The sequence below is a fragment of the Vanacampus margaritifer genome, chromosome 7 (genome assembly GCF_051991255.1).
Source record: "Vanacampus margaritifer isolate UIUO_Vmar chromosome 7, RoL_Vmar_1.0, whole genome shotgun sequence".
In the NCBI taxonomy this organism is placed as follows: domain Eukaryota; kingdom Metazoa; phylum Chordata; class Actinopteri; order Syngnathiformes; family Syngnathidae; genus Vanacampus; species Vanacampus margaritifer.
The window spans coordinates 17,899,943-17,920,746 of record NC_135438.1 but is presented as its reverse complement, the minus strand read 5'-3'; the positions used below and the strand labels follow the sequence as shown (position 1 = coordinate 17,920,746).

Sequence of the window (20,804 nt, the reverse complement as noted above, 5' to 3'; positions counted from 1 at the left end):
CGGTGGGGCGCGGCGCGGTATCAAACATCAGTGACATTGTGGAGGTTAAAGGGTTGCCAACGCTTCAGTCCAAGCAAGCGAGGATGGATTGACATCGGCGACAAGATTCTGTGCTCGACTGGGGCGATTTTTAACAACGTTGCGTAGGAATAACAATTGACTTTTTTTCTCTCTCAAAGCGATAACCGCCACTGCGGTACAGCCAAACCAAGCCCCCTCAAAAAAAGAAAAAAAAAGAAAAAGCGTGTTGCGGTCCACACCTAACACTACGAGGAAGCTGATACATCTGCTTGGATTGGAATTGAATTATCTTTCCTCGGTTCTGCCCAAAGTCGTGATTTTAAAGAAACATTGTAGTGTACTGCCTGGGACGCTGCTAGCTTGCTAGCAAAGTTGGCCGCTGTAAGAACTTTACTGTAAGCTTGGAGCTAGCAACTAACTTGGGATATCAGCTGTGTCCTTCCATCTGTCTGCTTGAAATTAAAATCCAGTGAAGATATCATCACGGAGGTCAGAATTTTGTTACTAAAATGCAATTCTATTTAGAAAAAGTTGGCTAATATTTGGCTGGCTCCCGCGGTGTCGCATTGGTAGTTAAAAGTGACGTATCGGCGCTCCCGTCGCCCCTCGGCGAAACTCTTCTGATGACTGACGCCGCCTGGAACACTACCGCACGATGATGGGATCTCTGAAGGCTCTTCAGGAGTGGTGTCGGATACAGTGTGAAAATTATCACGATGTGGAAATCAAGGACATGTCGACGTCCTTTCGGGACGGCTTGGCATTTTGTGCCATCATACATCGCTACAGGCCAGAGTTGATGTAAGTACACTTCCCAGTGGTTGTGGAAATGTGATACTATGGAATTAAGTGCCGTACTAACCAACAAATTCTGCGCCAGAAGCTCGTGCCAAATAGTTAAGGCAGTTCACCTCAAAGTTGTGATATTACCAATTCGAATCTCGTTCTCTACATTTAAAAATAATACAATTTTTTTAATACAATTTCTTGAAAACAGCCCATATGCTCTCATGTTAGGGGCTAGGGTGAGGCTGGTAATGCCGATAGCAGCCTATCTTCGGAGGCAAAACAAAATGAAAACTTTGTGAAAGAAGACAGAAGGCGAGGCAGGAACCATGCCCACCCCAGTGCATGATTTGGTCCGGCGATTAACCAATCAGATCCGTTCACGGCAAATTCGCTTGTACACAGTACACATAATTTTGTTCATGCTGAGATGATGGTGATGCTCCGGCAAAATAACCAATAAATCAACTTATCGCTATGCAGGTTTCGTACGATATACCATATCATAGCAGTTAACATCCCGAAATATCATAGCCAACCACAGAAATATATATATTTTTTTAATTAATTAATTAATTTATTTATTTTATTAGGCATGGCACGAGCGAGTACCGATACCAGGTATCAAGTCCGGCCGATATCTTGCCTAATTTCAAGGAATCTGTACTCGCAACGGGATAGGCAGCCCTCTTGTGACTGTTTTACATTAAAATCATGAACTGCAAATTAGAAGAATATAAAATTGCCATTCATTTCATGCAGTTTTAGGGGATGGATATTTTTTGTTTTTGTGTGTGTTTTTTTATGTATCAAAAGTAGTGGTATCAGTACTTGGTATCGGTAACAGTGACTAGAGACTATTCAAGAGTTGAGTACCGTACTGCTAATAATGATATCTGTCCGGAAAAAAAGTGGTATTAAACATCCTTAGTTTGGTAATGTGAATGTGAGTATAGCATCCATGAGACACCAACATCAACTGTAATACACATTGGGAAAAAGTTCATTGTGCTGTAATTACCACAGCCTAACAAGCATTGTGCTGCGCGGAACAACAACACCACTCTCTGCTTTCATAAACACAAACACACTTTAGATAGAATATAAAAACACTGTGTTGTGTGTGTTTGTCCTAGCGGGCCCTTTCCACATCCGACGTATTTGATTTGTTGGAACAGGAGACATTGACATTGAGTCATAGTGTTAAAGATGACTCCATTAATAATCCTAGCAAGTCTATTCAGCAGTCATGTGCTGTGAACCGGCTCATCTAAATGGAATGTAACCACCACTTAATCACTTCTGTAACTCTTACATTCAATTATTTGATTAAGTGACCTGCTGTTAGGTCATCGTCCAGTTACAGGCATGGAGTTACCAGGGGTATTGATGATTCAACTGCAGTGAGTATGGGTATAAAAGTTCTATTCCGGGCTGTTATGTGTAAAAATGCATTGCTAATGATGCTTTATGACTGTTCAAATTGAAAGAAAATCAGATCTTTTTCACCCAATACCAATTAGCTGAAAACGACGTGATTGGCCCCACATTTCCAATCCGTTATCAGATCGGCTCAACTCTTATGTTATATAATCCACATGTGAAAATCGAAAAGTGACTTTACTTTACGTGAAAGGTATGGTGTATGCAGCCCATTTAGCAGTTGTTGGGGTATAGTGTGCAAGGTGTTGTTGACAGTAATCCCTCGCCTATTTTGTAAGGGGAAATGGGATGCGGAGGAAGTTTTTCTTCCGTGGTTCAGAAAATGAGAGCACAGAGCAAACTTCCCCTGGATGACTAAATCAATGGAATGGAAAATGTCTGAACTGTGCACAGCAGTAACTCTGCAAGTAGCACAGTTTCTAAGCGCTAAATAGTCATCTTTTGAGCTCTGTCTCTTCCATTTGTGTCCCAGCATGGCTCCCTGTTTGGCCCCCAGTGTGTACAGTAGCTGCAATCACCCAGTGCGGCTCGCTCTGATCCAGACAGACAGCCCGTCAGGGTAATCTGCAGCCAAGGCCTCTGCCTGTCAAACTGGATTTACTTCTCTAATATGGCCATTGTAGTGAGTCTCTGCAGCCACTGCGTTCTCATGGAGTTAGACAGTTGTGGTTAGAAGTTTACGTAAATCATGGACATGATTGTAACATTAGTTTGGGGGTTTTAATTAGGTTTTTTCCAGGGTGAAATTATGTATTCAATTAGTAACAAGAATTGGGTGCACGCGGCACAAGTTCGAAAATAATTTGGGATTATAAATTAGTAAGTAAGTATACATGTGCTTAAATCTATACAAACATCCCCATTAAATGTCAATGTAAGTTTGACCGTTTTCAGGCAAGGGCAAAGAACAGCTAATATTTTGATGACCAGATATATGCATTTAATGATAATTTTAATAATCAATTGAACTGTTAATTATTTTGTCGATGAATGGGATATAAAAAGTTTTAATTTCCATCCATTTATTTAAAAAAGGGACATTATCTCAGGACAGAAATGCACAAACATGCATAAATTATGATTCACTTACTGGTTTGGTCCATAACATTTCAGAAAATAGGCAAAAATATGTTGATCATTGTTTGCAAACATAAAGGCAGATGTTTGCAAAAGTCACATTTTGCTTTCATAGGGGACTCTTGGAAACAGACAATATTTACTGTCCAGAAGATGAAATTCCAAGGATTTGGACCATTTTAAATTCAACAAAGCTTCTATCCAATTAATTGATTATCAAAATATTTATTGATTAGTTAGTTGTTGATTAATCATTGCAAATTTGCGCAAGTAATTTCTTTTTATCCAACTTTGAGGTTTGACTGTCAGCAAGATTATGCCCCCAAAAAATGTTTTTTTTTATTAATATCTTTAAGATTTGTAGTAGGCAGTGGTGGGCCCAAAGGAAATGTACAATTAATTGTACAATAAAATCAAATTTTACTAGGGATCCAGATTTTTTCACTGATCCTTGTGAAAACGTTGTGAATGGCATAATCTAACTTCTTCTGCACATGTACAACAGGTGTCTAGTATGACACACAAAACGATCTCACCCACAGTTTGCCAAAAATAAACTATGGAATGAAGCACAGTCATGGTGGACTGGGTTCACTATCCGTCATCGGTATGAGGGTGTGACACTCCAAAATGATCCTGAACAGATTTGACACAGTTGCAGTGTGTGCTAGACCATCAAGTCCAGCCTTTAAAATGGAGCTGCTGCTTTTTGTGTTTATGCGCTTGGGACCAGCTCTGAATGAACACAGGTCACTTGTGTGAGTTCTTTCAGGGGGTTTGGCCTTGATGGGATTTCCACCTACGTAGTCTCGCAAGCCCTCTCTCTGTGTTTTTCCCTCTTCAGTGTTATTTAAACTTCTACACTCTTTCCAATATGCCTTTGCAAACATGCGGATAAGCACGCTTTCATCCAGGAACACCTCAGATATTTTCCACTTTAAAGCAGGATGTTTACTGAGGAGAACCTGGCTTCCTAACTCCGGGCCCTTTGTAATCATACCACTGCCACTTTTTGTCTTTTGTCCTTTTCCCCCACCCTGTATCATTGAGTTGGGGGTTGCAGTAGCAAACTGTAGCAGTTAAATAGCTTAAATGCTTAGCAGGTCTGTCCATCGTGCCGTTCAGACACCTTTTTTGGAGGTTCTTAACAGAAGTAGGTCACTAAATACAAATCTGCTGTAGTCACTTTTCTCTTTGTAAATTGTCCCATTACACACTTTCTGACAAATTGATGTTGTGTGTGTGTCTGGTTGCAGAGACTTTGGCTCACTGTCTAAAGATGACGTCTATGAGAACAACCGACTGGTAAGTTCATTCTTTGTGTGAGGACGTTTGTTGTAAAAGCATAATACATTTTGAATTTGAGATGATTTGAGAGCCAGTGAGTTATTATATTGTAGTCAGAGGCGCACGTAAGTGGTTCAAGCACACCGCATTCAATTGTGTTACTGTGCATTTACATTACAAGCATTTTGCATTGGTATACAAGTAGTGGCGTGCCATATATGCAGTAGACAGAATCAATTTGACCTCTGCGTATAGGTTTGGACTCCACCGACTTATTGATCACGTCAACGTATCTGCCTCAGTCTGTCTGACCACGAAGCTGGAGGAACGGCGAGGTCAGCTGAGCTCCTAGCTGGTTAAAAACAGTGCTAAATGACCATCCTCCCTTTCCCTGATACTTGTGAAGTACCGTGGGAATTCTGATGTGGCTGGATAGCAAACGTGGCTAATCACTGTCCTGTGACGGTGCAGAGCTGCTCCCAAGTCGCTAATCCTTGCTTCCGTTGCAGCAAATAAGCAACGCTTCTGACAAGTACCGGTACTCTTACCACAAAAAGAGGACAAGAAATGCAAAATTAGATTTTTTTGCACATAAGGGCTGACTATGAAACCAGCACAAACTTAACATATTTTTCTTGTTAAAGAGTTTTCAACCTGTCAGTATACCAAGAGTACATTCAGTGCTGAAATGGGAGTCTCCTCATTGTACGTGTGAGCTCAACTTTGGCAGGGCTTTGCTGCCGCCAACCTCTATTTTAGCCACTGAAAACGTTGGCTAAAGAACCCGAAACAAAATCTGCTGACTAATGAGTGAAAGCAAATCGTTGATTATATCCCTAAGGCTTAGGCGTGAGTAAGTCATTTATGACCGCAAATGAGGAGCGCATGCAACTATTTAAGTTTTTTCCTTTTTTGTTTTAGTTTTCATGAGCTGAACTCCTCTCTGGTTGTCTTTCCCAACAAATCTTGTAAACAAGCAGTCGGCCCATATTCAACCTCTTCATAAGACTGCTGTCACATGTCTTGTCATCATGTAACCACAGTTTATAATGGTTTGGTCCTGCCTTTATGTGTCGTGTACTGGCCTGTGTGTGAGTTTGTATATGTATACACCTGGCCAGTGATGTTAAATATAGCAGGACCTAGCCTCTAATTTCTACTAGGACACTGTGATTGTGTAGGCATGTGGCAAAGGAACAAAACACTAATTTATGACCTGCTGATGGTGATGTGATGTAACACACCAATGGTTTGCGAAGTAGGTTTTAAGTCCAAAGTATTTACTGGTTGTTGGCCAAGAATGAGTTTGCTGTTTGCACGATTGTGTGTGTCCATGATCTGTTTATAGCCCCACTTCAAGGATGATTACAAATGTTTGCTGAAGACAAAAGAGAGACTATGTTGGCAATTTTCTTGTTTTTGCTTTAACATAGGCCTTTGAGGTGGCCGAGGCAGAGCTCGGGATACCCGCACTGTTGGATCCAGAAGACATGGTGTCAATGAAGGTTCCTGACAGGCTCAGTGTCATAACCTATGTCTCCCAGTACTACAACTTCTTCAATAACAAGTCGCAAGGTTAGTACACAAAAGACCCTGAAGGCAATAATAGATTTTCTTGTTCTTCAATTAGGACTGCCAAGATTAGTCGACTAGTCACAACTATGTTGACGACCAAATCCGTCAAAGGCTAATTTAATAGTCAACCCTGTCGTTTTATTTTTTGCTTTTTCTCTCAAAACTGTCTCGCCTCCCACCGCTCCTGCTAATCATCATCTACAGTGCATAACATCATCCAAAGATTCAGAGAATCTGGAACAATCTGTGTGTGTAAGGGTCAAGGACGAAAAATCCTACTGGATGCACATGATCTTCGGGCCCTTAAACGGCACTGCACCGCAAACAGGAATGCTTACTGTAAGGGAAATCATAAAAAGGGCTCAGCAATACTTCCACAATCCACCGTGCCAGCCGTCGTTGCCAGATGAAACTCGACAGTACAAAGAAGAAGCCATTTTTAAAGCAGACCAAGAAGCGCAGGCGTTTCTCTGGGCCAGGGGTTGTTTCAAATGGAGTGTGGCAAAGTGGAAACCTGTTTTGTGGTCAGACCAATCACGATTCGAAGTTCTTTTGTGGAAAACTGGGTCGCTATATCATACTGACTAAAGAGGACAAGGACAAGCCAAGTTGTTATCAGCACTCGGTTTATAAGCCTGCATCTGTGATGGTATAGGGTTGCATTAGTGCATGTGGTATGGGCAGCTTCCACATCTGGAAAGGCAGCATCAATGCAGAGAGGTATATTCAGATTGGAGAACAACATATGCTCCCATCCAGGCATCATCACTTTCAGAGAAGATCTTGCATTTCTCAACACGATAATGCCAGACCACATGCAGTACCAATTACAACATCTTGGCTGCGTAGGAAAAGGATCCGGGTATTGAAATGGCCAGCCTGCAGTCCACTTCTTTCACTTCTAGAGCACATTTGGCGCATCATTAAGGGGAAAGTGCAACAAAGAAAGCCCAAGACAGTTGAACAGTTAGAGAGATGCGTGTTAGACAAGAATGGGACAGCATTCCTATTTCTAAACTTGTCTCCTCGATCCCCAGACGTTTGCAGACTGTTGTAAGAAGAGGGGATGCCTCACAGTGGTGAAAATGGCCTTGTCCCAACTTTTTTTGAAACTTGGTGACACTGTGGAATTTAAAATCAACATAATTTCCCCTTAAAATTAGGCATTTTCTCAGTTTAAACTTTTGACCTGTTCTCTATGCTCTATTCTGAATAAAATATTAAAATTTGGCACTTCCACATAATTGCATTCAGTTTTTATTTACAATTTGTATAGTGTCCCAACTTTTTGGGAATTAGGTTTGTATTTGTCATGAGTTTGAATGTGATTATGAACACAGCCACATCTCCAGTTATGAGTGTGTGCACAGCTGTGCAACCACATTATCTCAGATGTTTAATTTTAGTTCTTGTGAAAAGATTTGTTCCCAATTTGAATTGTAAAAAAAAAAAAAAGCTTAAAATGATTTAACTTGTCCCCCCGCCCCCACAAAAAAAGATACTGAACAAGTGTGTGTAGAGTCTTTATATCAACTGTAAGGGCATGACATACATGCAACCACCACACAGAAAGATCCAAGCTGGGATCTGAACCCAGAATCTGATCTTGTTGTATTTTGTAGGTGGCTGGATAAAGGGCATGTTTGATTTTGATTTACAGAAATGCAACATTTGAGTCCAAATGCTGTACTGTATTGTGAAATGCTATATATAATACTCATCCAGTAGGTGTTTGCTAAATGAGCTCATCGTCTACTCCTACAGCAAACCCTCCCAGCATGAAGAGGCTCGGTTCTGTTAGTCAAAATGAACCTGTCCCGAAAAGGCCTCCAACTCCACTAGAGGACAAAGAGGATGAGTCTGAGGTAAGAAAAAGACTTGAGGAAATTGTGAAAACAAGTTACGATAAGTCAAATAAGGGTCCTCCTCATGCATGTGTTGATTGTGATTTCTCAGGCCAGTTCATTTCTCCTCTAAAACTGCATGCATTACTTTTCAGCTCTAATGTGTCATTTAGTAGATGAATAAGCAAACTCAATCTTTGTCCAATATTTGTGTGTATATATGAGGTTTGAAATAATGTTATGTGCATTTTGTGGGTAAAATTAACTCTGTAAAACACAAAATCCCATCTTTCCTTTTCAGTATATAAATACAGTATGTATTTAATATTTCCGTGTTCTCTGTGAGGGCAACAACAGTCGTAGTCCATAAAGAGAGCCTGTGTATCCTGTCTCTCTTCTCTTTGGCATGCCATCATCTTCTTTCCTTCATCTCACACTCCCATGTACTGGCGTCATCGTTTCTTCAGGTGGAAATCCATTCCACTACCTCTTCGTGTACTCCCCCCTCCCCCAATCTGACCCCCCCTCCACTCTCTGTTCCTGAGCCTAGGCAGTAATGGGTGGTGGGGGGCTAAGAGATGAAAGTAAAACAGATAGGTCAGTCTTTTTTAACCTGCTCTTGTACATAATATAGTGGTGTTGTATTTTCCTAACATTGTGTGTCACGCTTTGGAATAGGTTGCTGCTAACCACTAATATCCTCTACCCCAATTTAAAAACCTTCAAATAATACTGGAAATTTGACCTTCATAATGTAAATTTAAAGCTACCATTACTAACCTAAGTGGTGTGATTATTTTTTATAACTCGTATTAAAATCATTAAGTTAGGATGAGTGTATTTCATATCGATCAAGGGATGTTTTAAATTCAATAAGTGTTGCTTTTATACTTTTGAAATGATAATGCTGTTGGATGAAGCTGAAGATGTTGCAGGAAGTAGATGTAGCAAGGTAAACACAATGAAGAATTCACATCCTCAAATCCTGACTCCATGTTTGATCTTCCCCTCCTTCATTGCTCTGCATCTCAACAACACCCCCCCCCCCCTCTCCCCTGATGTCTCCTCCTTGTCCTTTGCCTGTGAAATACTTGCACTAGCCGGGCCAGACGAAGGTGGCGGGTCTAGAAGTGTCGAAACGCACCACACTCAGCAGCATCTGCACTGCCTGTCAGCAGCACGTCCATCTGGTGCAGCGGTTTTTGGTGGACAGCAAGCTGTACCATCGAAACTGCTTCAGGTGAGCACTGAGCGCCCGTTCTCCTGGATAGATAGTGTCTGTGGGAAATTGGGAGGTCAGAGGTCATTGATATTGGACCAGAGGACTGTCTCACAATGTCTATTCAAGATCATACCGAAGGTATGATGCAATTGAGGTCAGGGCTGTCAAGTTCTTCCGCACTGAACTTTTCCAAACTTGTCTTGGCGGATCCTGCTTTCCTGATGTTTTGCAAAAACTAGGGTTGTCAGCCATCAGGCGATTACAATTTTTAATTGAAATTAATCCTATAATAATTCAATAGTTAACTCACGTGTAATTGCAAATTTTTTATTTGTACTAAATGTACAATAAAATATATTTTTTTTCTTCAATTTTTTCATACTCTTGTTAATATAAAAGTGGAAAAATATTAACCGAATAGAAATGTGGCTGCATCTTTAAGTCATTGATACAGCAATTTCATACTAATTCACAAGATTAAGTTCAAATTAAAAAGATGTACTGTGCTAAAAAACAATAAACGAGTGATATTCATTTGTGTTGGTCATTTTTCTGCCGCTAGATGGCATAATTTGTAAGACGTTGGTGACAGCTCTGCGCATTTTTCTTTTCATATTAAGAGCTATCTAATTTTTAGCATGAAGTAACTTGTGAAATTCCGCACATTTTTAAAATTGTAAAATACAACTTGACCCCAGTCTCCACAAATATGTGCATTACAGTATTATTAATTTTTTTGCTGCTAAATTTTGACATGGACATGTCTGCTGCGTTGCGACTGGAATTTCCCCAATACAGGCTTTCAAAGTAAGGGGTGGTCATTAATCGCATGTTTAAAAAATTAGTGGCATTAAAGACACTTTAAATAAACTCAAAATTGACGCACTAGTTTTGACACCCCTAGTAAAAACTTCTGGTAGTTGTTCTGTATGGCAAGCTTACAACAACAAGATTAATGGCAATAAAGTCACATATACTCACTAATTAATCAATTGACATATATGATAGTGTTTAGTTATGTTAAAATAATTATGTAATATCTGATTGTCCGAGCTGTTGGTTTTCTGAGCCTTCTCCTGTGCCTCTTTTTTCCAGATGCACTGAGTGTCGTAGCACTTTGCTACCTGGGTCTTACAAACAAGGAAGTGAGTCTGGGGCTTTGGTTTGCACCCACCACCTTGCAAGGCAAGCTTCAGCAAACCAAAATGGCCGACCAGATCTTAGCAAGCCACCCATTGCAGTCCAATCGGTGAGGATAGGTCGCAGCAAGACCCCTTACATCTCAACCTCTGAGACAGACCAGCAAATGACTCCATCCCCTGTGGGGAAAGTGAACGACACTGACACACCAGCTAATGTGACTGTCATAGTCACCCCTGTACCAACAAACAATGAGGTCTCCTTGGAAGACACAGATTTGCTTAATGACAGTGGACAAGCAGAAGAAGAACATCGCCCATCTTCTCCTCCCAACCCTTTCGACGAGAGTGATGAGGATGAGAATGAACAAGCAGTGGCAGAAGACAGTAATGAGGTGAATGGGGATCTCCCCTCTAAACCTGTCAATCAAAATGAAACTGTCGCCAGACCAGTGCCAGCGCCCCGCCGGATTGCGGAGCCCAGACCTCCGCCCCGCCCATCCCCACGAGTCAAGCTACCACGGACAGCAGACAGCCAAGCAGCAGGTGCGTGATCAAGAGTGCTGTCAAAATGATTGACAGGTGGAAATGAGTGATGATTACAAATGTTCTGGAATTGCAGGTGACCACCAGAAGCCACCCACCCCTCCAAAACCCAGAGAGAGATCCCAGTCTCCAAGAAGGTATGTGAATTTCTATGGAACCCGTTTATTTTTCTTTGTTTTCATACAGTATGTCTGACCACATCATCACTTGTTTTCTTTGTCTTGTCATCATATTAAATGTTGACCACATCATGCCTTTGTTTGGATGTGTGGTCTTCACCTCTGTGATGTTTCCATGTGTCTGTCTCACTGTCCAGCTTGTCCACTGGCACACATAAACCCAAAGACCCACCCTGGCTTGCCTTGGTCCAATCAGAAACCAAGAAGAAGAAACCCCCTCCCCCTCCCCCACCAGGACTGGCAACACCCCCCAACACAGGCTCTGTGTGTTCTCTTAAAGAGGAGAGCTCCAGGTCCAGTACGCCCACGTTACCCTCCAACCCCTTTGATGAGGATGATGAGGATGAAAAGAACGAGGCAAAGGACGAGGAGGAAGGCAGTGCGATTCCGACAGCCCTGGCGGCGAGTCATCCGTGGTACAGCATCACACAGGTGGCTGATGCCTCCAATGTGGACACGGCCCCCAGCACCGGAAGCTCCTCCTGCTCGGCGAGCCCAGGAAGTGCGAAGAGCAAGAAACGACCGGCACCTCGTGCACCACAGCCACCTGTTGCTTACCAAGGTTAGTGGACATGACAATATTATTGTTACTATTATTAACAAAAGCCCAGCAGGTCGCCAGGCCTATAAAGCACTGGGGGAAACCCTGAAGTTATTCTGAATAATAATGTTTTTGGTTTTTCAAATGTGTTTTTTGTTTTTTCATTCCATCTACATTCACACCCTTCTGCTCCTTTGGTTTCTTCTTTCTTATATCCCTGTTTGCCACTCAGTTCATTAACATTATCATCAATTTTCTTGCTCTCCAGCTCTCAGTGTGGAGAGTCTGTCCTCTGGCTCCGACCACAGCTCCTCCCAAGCCTGTTCGGCCCCCGGTGGAGGCAGTGACCAGGAACTCGGTTTCACCAAAAGCGTCTCGGAGCCTTCCATCTGTTCGCCATCTATTGCCTCGTCTTCCTCTTCCGCTGAGCCTCTGCCTCATTCTAGCCTTGCATCTCCCGCGCCGTCAAATGCGAGCTCGGCACCTGCCACCCCGCAGGTCAGTCGCAGCCACGAGACCAAAGCGACTGGACCTTCTCCACCACGGCCCACAAACACTCCCAGCCCATTAGCCTCAGGGGCCACCCCTTCGCACAAGGTAACAGAATCATTTACAAATACAGAACATTCATGAAGACTAATGATCTCTTTTCTTTTCTTTTAGCGCATTTGTAAGGAAAATCCATTCAACAGGAAAGTTTCTCCCTCCCGTGGTAAATCCAAAAGCAAACCCCCAAAAGGTCCTCGTCCTTCCAGACCCCCAGCCCCAGGTCATGGCTTCCCACTTATCAAACGCAAGGTACGAACACTGACATTTTTTTCGAGAGAATATTTCCAAACTTGCACTTACGTGGTTCTCACCATGCAAAAACTGACCAGGTGCAGTCAGATCAGTACATCCCGGTGGAAGATATCCACGGGGAGATGAGTCAGCTGGAGATACGGCTGGATGAGCTGGAGTTAAGAGGCGTGGAGTTGGAGAAGAAGCTCAGAGACAACCCCAATGGTATGAAGCCAGAGTGCCTCTCATATAGGCCGCTACTTTTTTGCCACACTTTGAATCCTGCTGTTTATTTCACAAATTTTACTGACAAGTTTCAAGCCACCATTAATTATGCAGATAGTCTCGTCACATCTGACCAATAAAACTTACCCAATACGTCACAGTGGACCAATAAAACTGTCTGAGTCCACCCTCATACTGAATATTCATATCAGTCATTTGCATAGTTTAGTGGGGGGGTTGGATGTTGAAAGTGAAGCGTAACAGTAACACTTACAGGAACAACTATTACTGAGGTTTGCCAGTGGATCCTGACAGCAGTGTCAAATAGTTCATTATTATTACCAACGGGCTTCAAAAGGCTTGGAATGCTGCGCGATGAAGAGGACTGCAAATGCTCCTCTGCGAATTTGCCTCATTGCGACGAGACTGAGAAAGTATGTAACGAAGGAGTTGTGGGGCTGTTGTTTAACGACACTAAAAAAGAGGGCTTTGGTGGCTTTAGTGCACAGCACAGGAGGAGGAAAATGAAGGTAGAGATCAATGACTTTTCAGGCTAACTGTACAACTAGTCGTACATATTTGTTTATATTGCTAAATTTAGCTGTTGCGGCCTTTAATCAGGTGAGCTTTGTAGTCGGGAAATTACACACAAAAAATAAACACCATCACCACAGATGACACTAAACAACACCCACTGCTCCCAAAAAGTTATTTGACTTTGCAGTTTCAAGAACCCAAATTGCACTATAACCTTTTCAGGTGAATATAATTTAAACCAACTTTGAATGCACATGTCCAACCTTTTAATGTTTCAATACTTTTTGCTCAACTTGCTGTTCTCTAACAAGGAGCTGAAGGGCAAATTTCATAACAGGCATTTGATGGATGACTAGATGAGGAAAGATGAATACATGTCCTCTTCATCCTGCTGTTGAGATCATGAGGCCAAGATGTATCAATTGATCAACAGTACTTTGCCATTGCAAGACTTCAAAGAGGATGTTCTCAGGGGGGAAGTGGCCACTGAGCTTTGAGTGTCATCAGCAAGTTGCAACATGGATGCAAAGAGACTGAAAGAGTCCGAGAAAGGCAAAATGCAAGTTGCATCCATCTATCCATTTTCTGAACCGCTTGTCCTCACTGTGCAGAAAACAGTTGGACATATGCATTCAAAAGGTTACAGAAGGTCAAATTAAACCGACCTGTGTCTATGATGCCATCGAGGTTTCTAGGTGATTGTCTGTGCTTTCAGATGAGGATGAGGAGCGCCTTTTGGTTGACTGGTTCACGCTCATTCATGAGAAACATCAGTTAGTCCGGCGGGATGCTGAGCTGGTCTACACGTACGTATTGGAATGCAGCAAGATGCAATTGTGACAATGTTTTGACCTCAATAACTAAAAAAAAAACTCAATTCAATTTGAATGTCAATCCATCGAGCACATTTTTCAGCTGCCAGGATCAATACCAGTTACTGTTTCATACGTCATCTTTTGTTTTGTTTTTTGGTTGAAACATAACACAAAAGTCACATACCTCCTTGGCATTAAGTCTTGTTTTTTCCCTTTGAAAGAAAAGTGCGACTCATTGTTTTTCATGCTCCTCACAGGGCGAAGCAGCAGAACCTTGAGGAGAGACAGGCCGATGTGGAGTACGAGCTGAGGTGCCTTCTCAACAAACCAGGTTGGCTGAGGGCTCAAGAGAAGAGCGCTTTCCTTTGTTATCCAGCTGCTTGTTTCAAAGCTGCGCAAAGCTCGTCTGCTCCATCTGAGCGTGACTGTGTGGAGGCACAGGAAGTGCCTATTGTGTGTATTAATATCATAAGCTTGAAGTAAATATGAAGTAAGCTACGTTAATGCTATACAGTTGTACAATGCTCAAACATTCGCATGGTGTCTATTGAAGGCCTCCTCTGCCGTGGGGAGAAATAAACTGCTCGTTCAACCTAAAAAAAAAATGTGAAAAAGGTGTTTCGCATTTTCAGAGAAAGACTGGACTGAGGAGGACAAGAGCCGTGAGCAGCAGCTGATGGCTGAGCTGGTGACCATCATTGAACAACGCAACCAAATAGTCAACAGCATGGATCAGGACAGGCAAAGGTAATCATGTCATTTAGGACAATGTTTTGTAACATTTATTGAGTCATGGCGCCCTCATTTTACCACCAAACAAAAAAAGTCACTAAAAGTATGAATACTGTCGGAATGATTGATCGCTGGCATAGATAGATGAAGAGATATATTTGTCTTTAATAATGAATAAATATTTTTGGGAGTGCATAGGCGCCCTGCATCGTGATGTGCCACTACTGTCAACTCTAACAGCACATTTCTCACAGGGAGGAAGAGGAGGATAAGTTCATGGAAGCTGTGCTGAAGAAAAAAGGTGGGTCCGCACACTTCCTTGATGTGTTGCGCAATCGTTCATATGGTAGTATAGTCATGACATTGACTTGAAATGTTGTTGTTTTAGATCAGGGATTGAGGGCCGGAGTCCTGCATGTCTTGGATATTTCCCTTCTTCAACACAGCTGATTCATGATTAGCTTATCAGCAATCTCTGCATAAGCCTGATAATGCTTCTGTTAATTGCAGTTTGAGTAGGAAAACCTCTAAAACCTGCAGGACTCCGGCCCTCGAGGACCGCAGTTAGCCGTCCCTGTTTTAGATACATTTAATCAGTCAATATTAGTCAATATTTAGCCTCTTGTAAAATTTTCTAAGGCAAACCAAAACATTTGGGGAATTAAGACCTTCTTGTGTGGAGTTAAATGGATCAAAAACATTTCTTATTCCGATGACTTCATTCTGTCCTCTACTTATTGTGTCATTCGCCCTGTTCATCAGACTTCCACAAGGAGTCAGATGGAGACCAGCAGAAGAAAAAAGGGGCAAAGTTCAAACCCATGAAGGTTCTGAAGAGGCTGAGTCACAAAGGAGAACCTGGAAAAAGTCCTCGTAAGGACAACAGTTGATCCGCGCCGTTGGAAGTGTTCTCAGAAACTCTCATGAATGTCTTGAAGTGCCACACTGACTGCCACCGCGTTTCTCCTCCACCAAGAGCCAAGTGCTTTAAGAGCTCGCCGAACTGTTGAGTAGCTCTCTGCGGTACTGCACCGACTCTTTAGCTGTTGCCTGACTGGTCCACTGGTCAAAGCTCAACTGACCTTTAATCAGTCTCCTAGGCAAGTAGCTTGGAGTTTATGGCCCCTGATGTTCGCAGTTTATCGGATGATGTCTCATCAAAGGCTGTTTGGGTTCTCTTCTCTAAAGTGACTAATATGGTCTAAAAGGTGACTTCATGTTAGCTGCTTTACAGAAAACATTGATTGAGTGTGCTCATCGTCATTTTTGTGCCTCGGCAAGTCTAGTTTAGTATGTTTGTGAATTTAAAGTACCCCTGATTGTCACACCCACCTAAGTGGGACGAAATTCATTCTCCGCATTTGACCCGCAGGGGCCATGCTCGGGAATCATTCAATTCCAACCCTTAATGCTGAGTGTCAAGCAGGGCGGCAATTGGTCCCATTTTTATAGTCTTTTGGTATTGAACCCACAACCTCTCAGTCTCAGTGCAGACACTCTTACCACTAGGCCACTGAGCTGGTAATTTGGTAGATGCACTATGCTTTAATGGGCGTTCCAGACTGAACTGCCGCACATCTGTCAATTTGGTGACAAAAAAAGTATTATAGACTTGGTAACACCAGGCCTAATTAGTGGCGCAAGTGATGTAACGCAATTTTGGTGGATTCATTCAAGGCGCAGGCAGACCGATTGTGCGCTCCACAGATGTGTGTGGTGGATGTCATCTTATTTAATTCAAAAACATGACAAAAGTGAGGGACAATCGCTCTGAATCATTGAAGAAATGAACTAAATGAATGGGGTGGGGAGGAGTAGGGGCGTGTGTCATACATATATGCACAATCCGGGGTCTCCAATTGCCCGTGTCACGTGCTGCAGACTACATCATGCCCTAGTGGAAAAGGTCTTGCAGTTTGTGTGTATAAGCACACTTTGCGTGCACCAATCATCTCTCAGAAACAAGCGAGTTCATTTCTGCTCCCGCAATGTCAAGGACTGTGTGTGCTTGTACCGGCCGGATTTTAATGGAAATGAGGGGAGTCGAAAAAAGGGCCCCAATATCCTTTTTTTCTCTTTTAGGCTTCACTATTGTTAAGCATGGCAAAGATATTGTGTGGAGTAGCAGAGTGACAGTATTTAATGACATTATTTGGACGCAAATCACATTTATTCCGAATATGTTGAATCATGACGTCTGTGTGAGCATAATATTCATGTTAAACGTCACACGGGCCGTCGGGATTTTTTAGAAATAGCGAAACAAGTTCTCATCTTTTTTTAAACTTGGAAAGCCCTGTGTTAATTTATATTTGAATGTGCTTCATGTGTGTGTTGTCGAAGGTGGAGAAGATAATGTGCAAAACTGTCATTTATTTAATTGTGTGTTTATATCTTTTCCCTCAGCGATTCGATTCATTTTTATGGCAATTGCAGCAAGATTATGCAAGTGATGGCGAGACTTGAAGGCAGACAAATAAAGCAATTTGATACATGTACATTACTGTTGTTTATTTATTGAAAATGAAATGTGACTTAAAGACGCAATGACTTGGCCACTGTGAGCTCGTCCTTGCAATCTGTGATCCCCACTCAGCTCACACGTGGCTTCCTGATTAGGATGTTTGCCATCCAGCTTCTCCAGTTCTCTGATTTTCTACAATACAGTTCAGAAATGAGTATAAACTGATCTAGACATCTTTTTATTCATTAATGACATTGTTTAAATGTAAGCATATTTACACTGAATGTTTACCTGTGATATCTCAGTGTTGATGATGTGGATGAACTGCTTATCCTGCCCTAGCGAGGCCATATCAGCCAGGAATTGTTGTCGTTCCTCAATCTCATCCAGAACTACAAAAGAACACTTTTTTTTTAATACCGCCACCCACAGGTCTACCTACTGAAACCTCAACTCGACGTGTCTTCAGTGGCGAGACACGACATACAGCACATTCCAAGCTGTCCGCTAATCACCACCCTCTCATGTTTTTCAACTCATGACACTTAAGCAACAGGATGATCTTCCACTGCTAAATACTGTATGTACCAATGCCATGTGCATACATCCTGACCTTCCTGATAGCGGTCCGTCTCCTCTGCCACTTCAGGCTTCCGATTAGCAGCAACATTTTGGGAGGCTGCATCTTCATGTTCTTGTCCAGTTGCCAAGATGTTTTGAAGCCTCCTCTTCTCTTTTTCTAGGTCTCCTAGATAAAGTCAGGGGAGTTGCAAAAAAATGAATTTCATGTTTTCATATCATGTGAAAAAATGAAACCATTTTTTTTCCTCATAATCTCTTCAAATGCCAGGTTTTTGTGATATAGAAAAATGAGAACAAGATAAATTATTTCAGAACCTTTTCCATCAAGCAACCTATAATCTCTCATAAAATAATAATTGCACATTTGAGAGGCAAAGTGACATAACAAATTGGTCATCTCCAAAACTGCTGATGTTTTTCATTGTAGCTTTATACTGTATACAGTAGATTCTGTTTTGGGCTTTAAGTAACATACTTGCAGGAGCAGGACAGAACTTTTCTCGGACGTAGCTGTTTCCAGAGCGACAGGAAGCGGCACTCCGTCTCAAAGGCCGAACTAGGAGAAGGTTCTGGGAGCGTTGACTGGCTTTAGGCTGAAGAGAGGGAGCTGATGATGAAGGCTCGGTTGTCAGAGGCAAGGCGGAGCCATCTGTGGGCGGAATATTAGGCTTTTACTGCAGCAATAAAACATTAATGCAAGAAGAGAGATCTGTAACAGTGTCAAATGTATCGGTAACGACTGGATCACATTCTTGTTCAACTATTTAAACACAAATATAAACGTAAAACACAAACATAGCAATAAAAAATATGAGTGAGTGACTTGGCCATAATGGATGGTCAGGAAGTGTGCAGTTCAAAGTAGGCCCCTCTTCCATCATTTAAATTACCCATCCTTAAAAGAAATACGGTTTGCTTCCCTAAAGCTCTCAAACGTACCCTTCAGGCAGTCACTGATCTTTTTTCTTTGGAGGTTGCTGAGAGTGAACTCCTGCATCATTGCTGTACACAGAATGGGATATTTAAAAAAAAATAGGGTACCACAAATATAATTGCATAAATATGTATTGACTTCTATATGCTGCGTGTCTTTTGTGCATCTCACATGTCAGCAGGTCCCGGGTCTGCTTGCTGTACTGATTGGCACTTGGGTGCTTCCACAGGCCTCCTGTCACTCCGCTCTGTGACGACGTTGCCATCTGTGCGTCCCACTTCTGGACTTAATGTTGTTGTTTTTTCTCCAAATTAAACCGATGAGCTTGTGCTTGAAGTCAATGAATCTGCGATTTTATGATGAAAGAGATATTACATAGATGGCTTAAATTTTCCTTAGCTACTTATTTTTCTATACACCTTGAAAACAAACATATTTTCTTTCTTTAATTGACTCATTATTATTATTGTTATTAGTATTAGTACACCAGAAAAACTTTTCTAATCTGAAAAAAAAATACATACACCTAAGAGTATTTTTTCAGTTGTTATCATTTGTGAGCAAACACGTTGTTTTAATAGCTTAAAAGCCTGAGCCAATGCTAGCTCTTGGTTTAAAAAAAACAATTGAAAAAAAGCAGGTACCACTGGTTTCTATTTCTTCCACATGATAAATAAAAAAATAAAAACCAGTCATTTCAATCATTAATCAATAGGCTACGTCTCCTGACCTAAGTGTGAGAACTTTGATCGCCTCTGCTAATACAGAAGTTAAAGTTAATGGTTAAAAGGGGGGAAATAACAGTTTGCGCGTACTGTTCGCTGAAGTAATCATGCTAAGCTAACAAGAATGGGTTCGCGCGAGGGGTTGTTGCTGGTCGGGGGGCGATTTTTGAACACACGCACGCGCGTACTCGCAGGGAGTAATTATAAAATTATAGTTTTCAGTAATTTACCCAATTCAACCGTCCATGGCGTGGATGAGCTGTCGTTCGGTATCCATAGCAACAAGAATCAACACGCAAAAGAGACCTATATGTTTAGGTTAGACATCTGCCCCCCCCCCCCCCCCCCCCACACACACACACACACACATCAAATATGCACGTTCACGGATCTGTGAATCAAACAACACGGACTATTAACATAAAGGGTGAAAAAGAAAAAGAAAAAAAGTGCGTCTGGCAGAAACAAGCTAGCATTAACAGAAACTGCCACCAGGGGGCGACAAATGTGAAGGTCAAGCATTGCATTTATTGCGACCATGATGTGAGGTTATGAACAAAACACAACAAAACGCCTTATAATAGCTGACATATATGTGCATTTGTACACATATAAACCTAGACTGGACTGTAGAACTGAAAAATCATCAATTTTCTGTCCAGTTTAACAGGGTCACGGGTAAACTGGAGCTTATAGTATCCAAACTGTCTTTGGGCCAGACGCAGAGTATACCCTGGATTGGTCACCTGTCAATCAGGGCATATAGACAAACAACTATCACATTTATGCTTGTGGTGCCTTTAATTAACATAACATGCATTTTTAGGAAATGGGAGAACGGCCAACATGCTTCTCCACACATGAGAACTTGAAATGAGACTCACAACTGTGAGTTAAGGTAACTACTAGTCAACTGTGTTGTTGCCACCACAATACATTAAATCCACAAATTACACAGAATAATATTTTTGTTTTTAGTAAGCTAGTAGCATCCGTGGGGAATTTGAAGGTTAACCTCGAAAAGTTGATTGGGAGATAAGAAAATAAAGCAAAGAGCTCTTTGATTTCAAGACCTTTAAGAATGTTCTCTTTTTCCTTGGCATGAAGATGTCAAGCGCAACTTTTGGATACTGAAGATGATGTCTGTGCAGTCATCACCCGGGGGGGGGAAGAGAGGGAGTCATTATCAGCGATGGGCTGGTCATGCATTATCTGTGCAGGGGCAGCTGCCTGCCAGAAGATAAAAACTAGCTCGAATATAATCACCTTTCGAACACACATTTTCTCAGAAGTCAAAGCTACGTGACCTACGTGTATGTGTGTTCAAAGTTGTATTATTATTATTATTAT

General features: G+C 41.9%; 2 protein-coding genes across 3 annotated transcripts; one reads left to right on the top strand and one right to left on the bottom strand.

Moving 5' to 3' along the window:
• The first annotated feature begins 17 nt into the window (after positions 1-17).
• Positions 18-17,247, top strand: micall1a (MICAL-like 1a). The gene is made up of 17 exons (XM_077569822.1): positions 18-510; positions 595-822; positions 4,584-4,632; positions 6,048-6,189; positions 7,954-8,054; positions 9,134-9,273; positions 10,351-10,940; positions 11,017-11,077; positions 11,257-11,681; positions 11,929-12,257; positions 12,324-12,458; positions 12,539-12,665; positions 13,918-14,008; positions 14,275-14,348; positions 14,650-14,764; positions 15,004-15,050; positions 15,512-17,247. Exons 2-17 carry the CDS (start codon positions 677-679, stop codon positions 15,637-15,639), a joined length of 2,700 nt encoding a protein of 899 aa, XP_077425948.1. The 5' UTR covers positions 18-510; positions 595-676; the 3' UTR covers positions 15,640-17,247.
• Positions 17,248-19,791, bottom strand: c7h22orf23 (chromosome 7 C22orf23 homolog). Of its 2 annotated transcripts, none has more exons than XM_077569828.1 (7): positions 19,685-19,791; positions 18,901-19,075; positions 18,735-18,797; positions 18,271-18,444; positions 17,827-17,961; positions 17,505-17,605; positions 17,248-17,405 (listed from the first exon to the last, which is right to left on the bottom strand). In XM_077569828.1, the coding sequence occupies exons 2-7, from the start codon at positions 18,992-18,994 to the stop codon at positions 17,250-17,252; spliced, it is 723 nt and encodes a 240-aa protein (XP_077425954.1). In that variant the 5' UTR covers positions 18,995-19,075; positions 19,685-19,791; the 3' UTR covers positions 17,248-17,249. The 2 variants fall into 2 exon arrangements, with proteins under 2 accessions (XP_077425954.1, XP_077425955.1); XM_077569829.1 differs by lacking the exon at positions 19,685-19,791 and adding an exon at positions 19,545-19,649.
• Between the last annotated feature and the right edge of the window lie 1,013 nt (positions 19,792-20,804).

Bases quoted from the DNA above. Each gene is read 5' to 3' on its own strand.
- c7h22orf23 (XM_077569828.1), bottom strand. From the start codon at position 18,994: ATGGCAACGTCGTCACAGAGCGGAGTGACAGGAGGCCTGTGGAAGCAC. The intron at 18,798-18,900 runs GTGAGATGCACA...TTCTGTGTACAG, and splicing joins GACCCGGGACCTGCTGACAT to CAATGATGCAGGAGTTCACT. The intron at 17,606-17,826 runs GTCAGGATGTAT...GTTCTTTTGTAG, and splicing joins GACGGACCGCTATCAGGAAG to TTCTGGATGAGATTGAGGAA.
- micall1a (XM_077569822.1), top strand. From the start codon at position 677: ATGATGGGATCTCTGAAGGCTCTTCAGGAGTGGTGTCGGATACAGTGT. The intron at 4,633-6,047 runs GTAAGTTCATTC...GCTTTAACATAG, and splicing joins TCTATGAGAACAACCGACTG to GCCTTTGAGGTGGCCGAGGC. The intron at 12,459-12,538 runs GTACGAACACTG...AAAACTGACCAG, and splicing joins TCCCACTTATCAAACGCAAG to GTGCAGTCAGATCAGTACAT.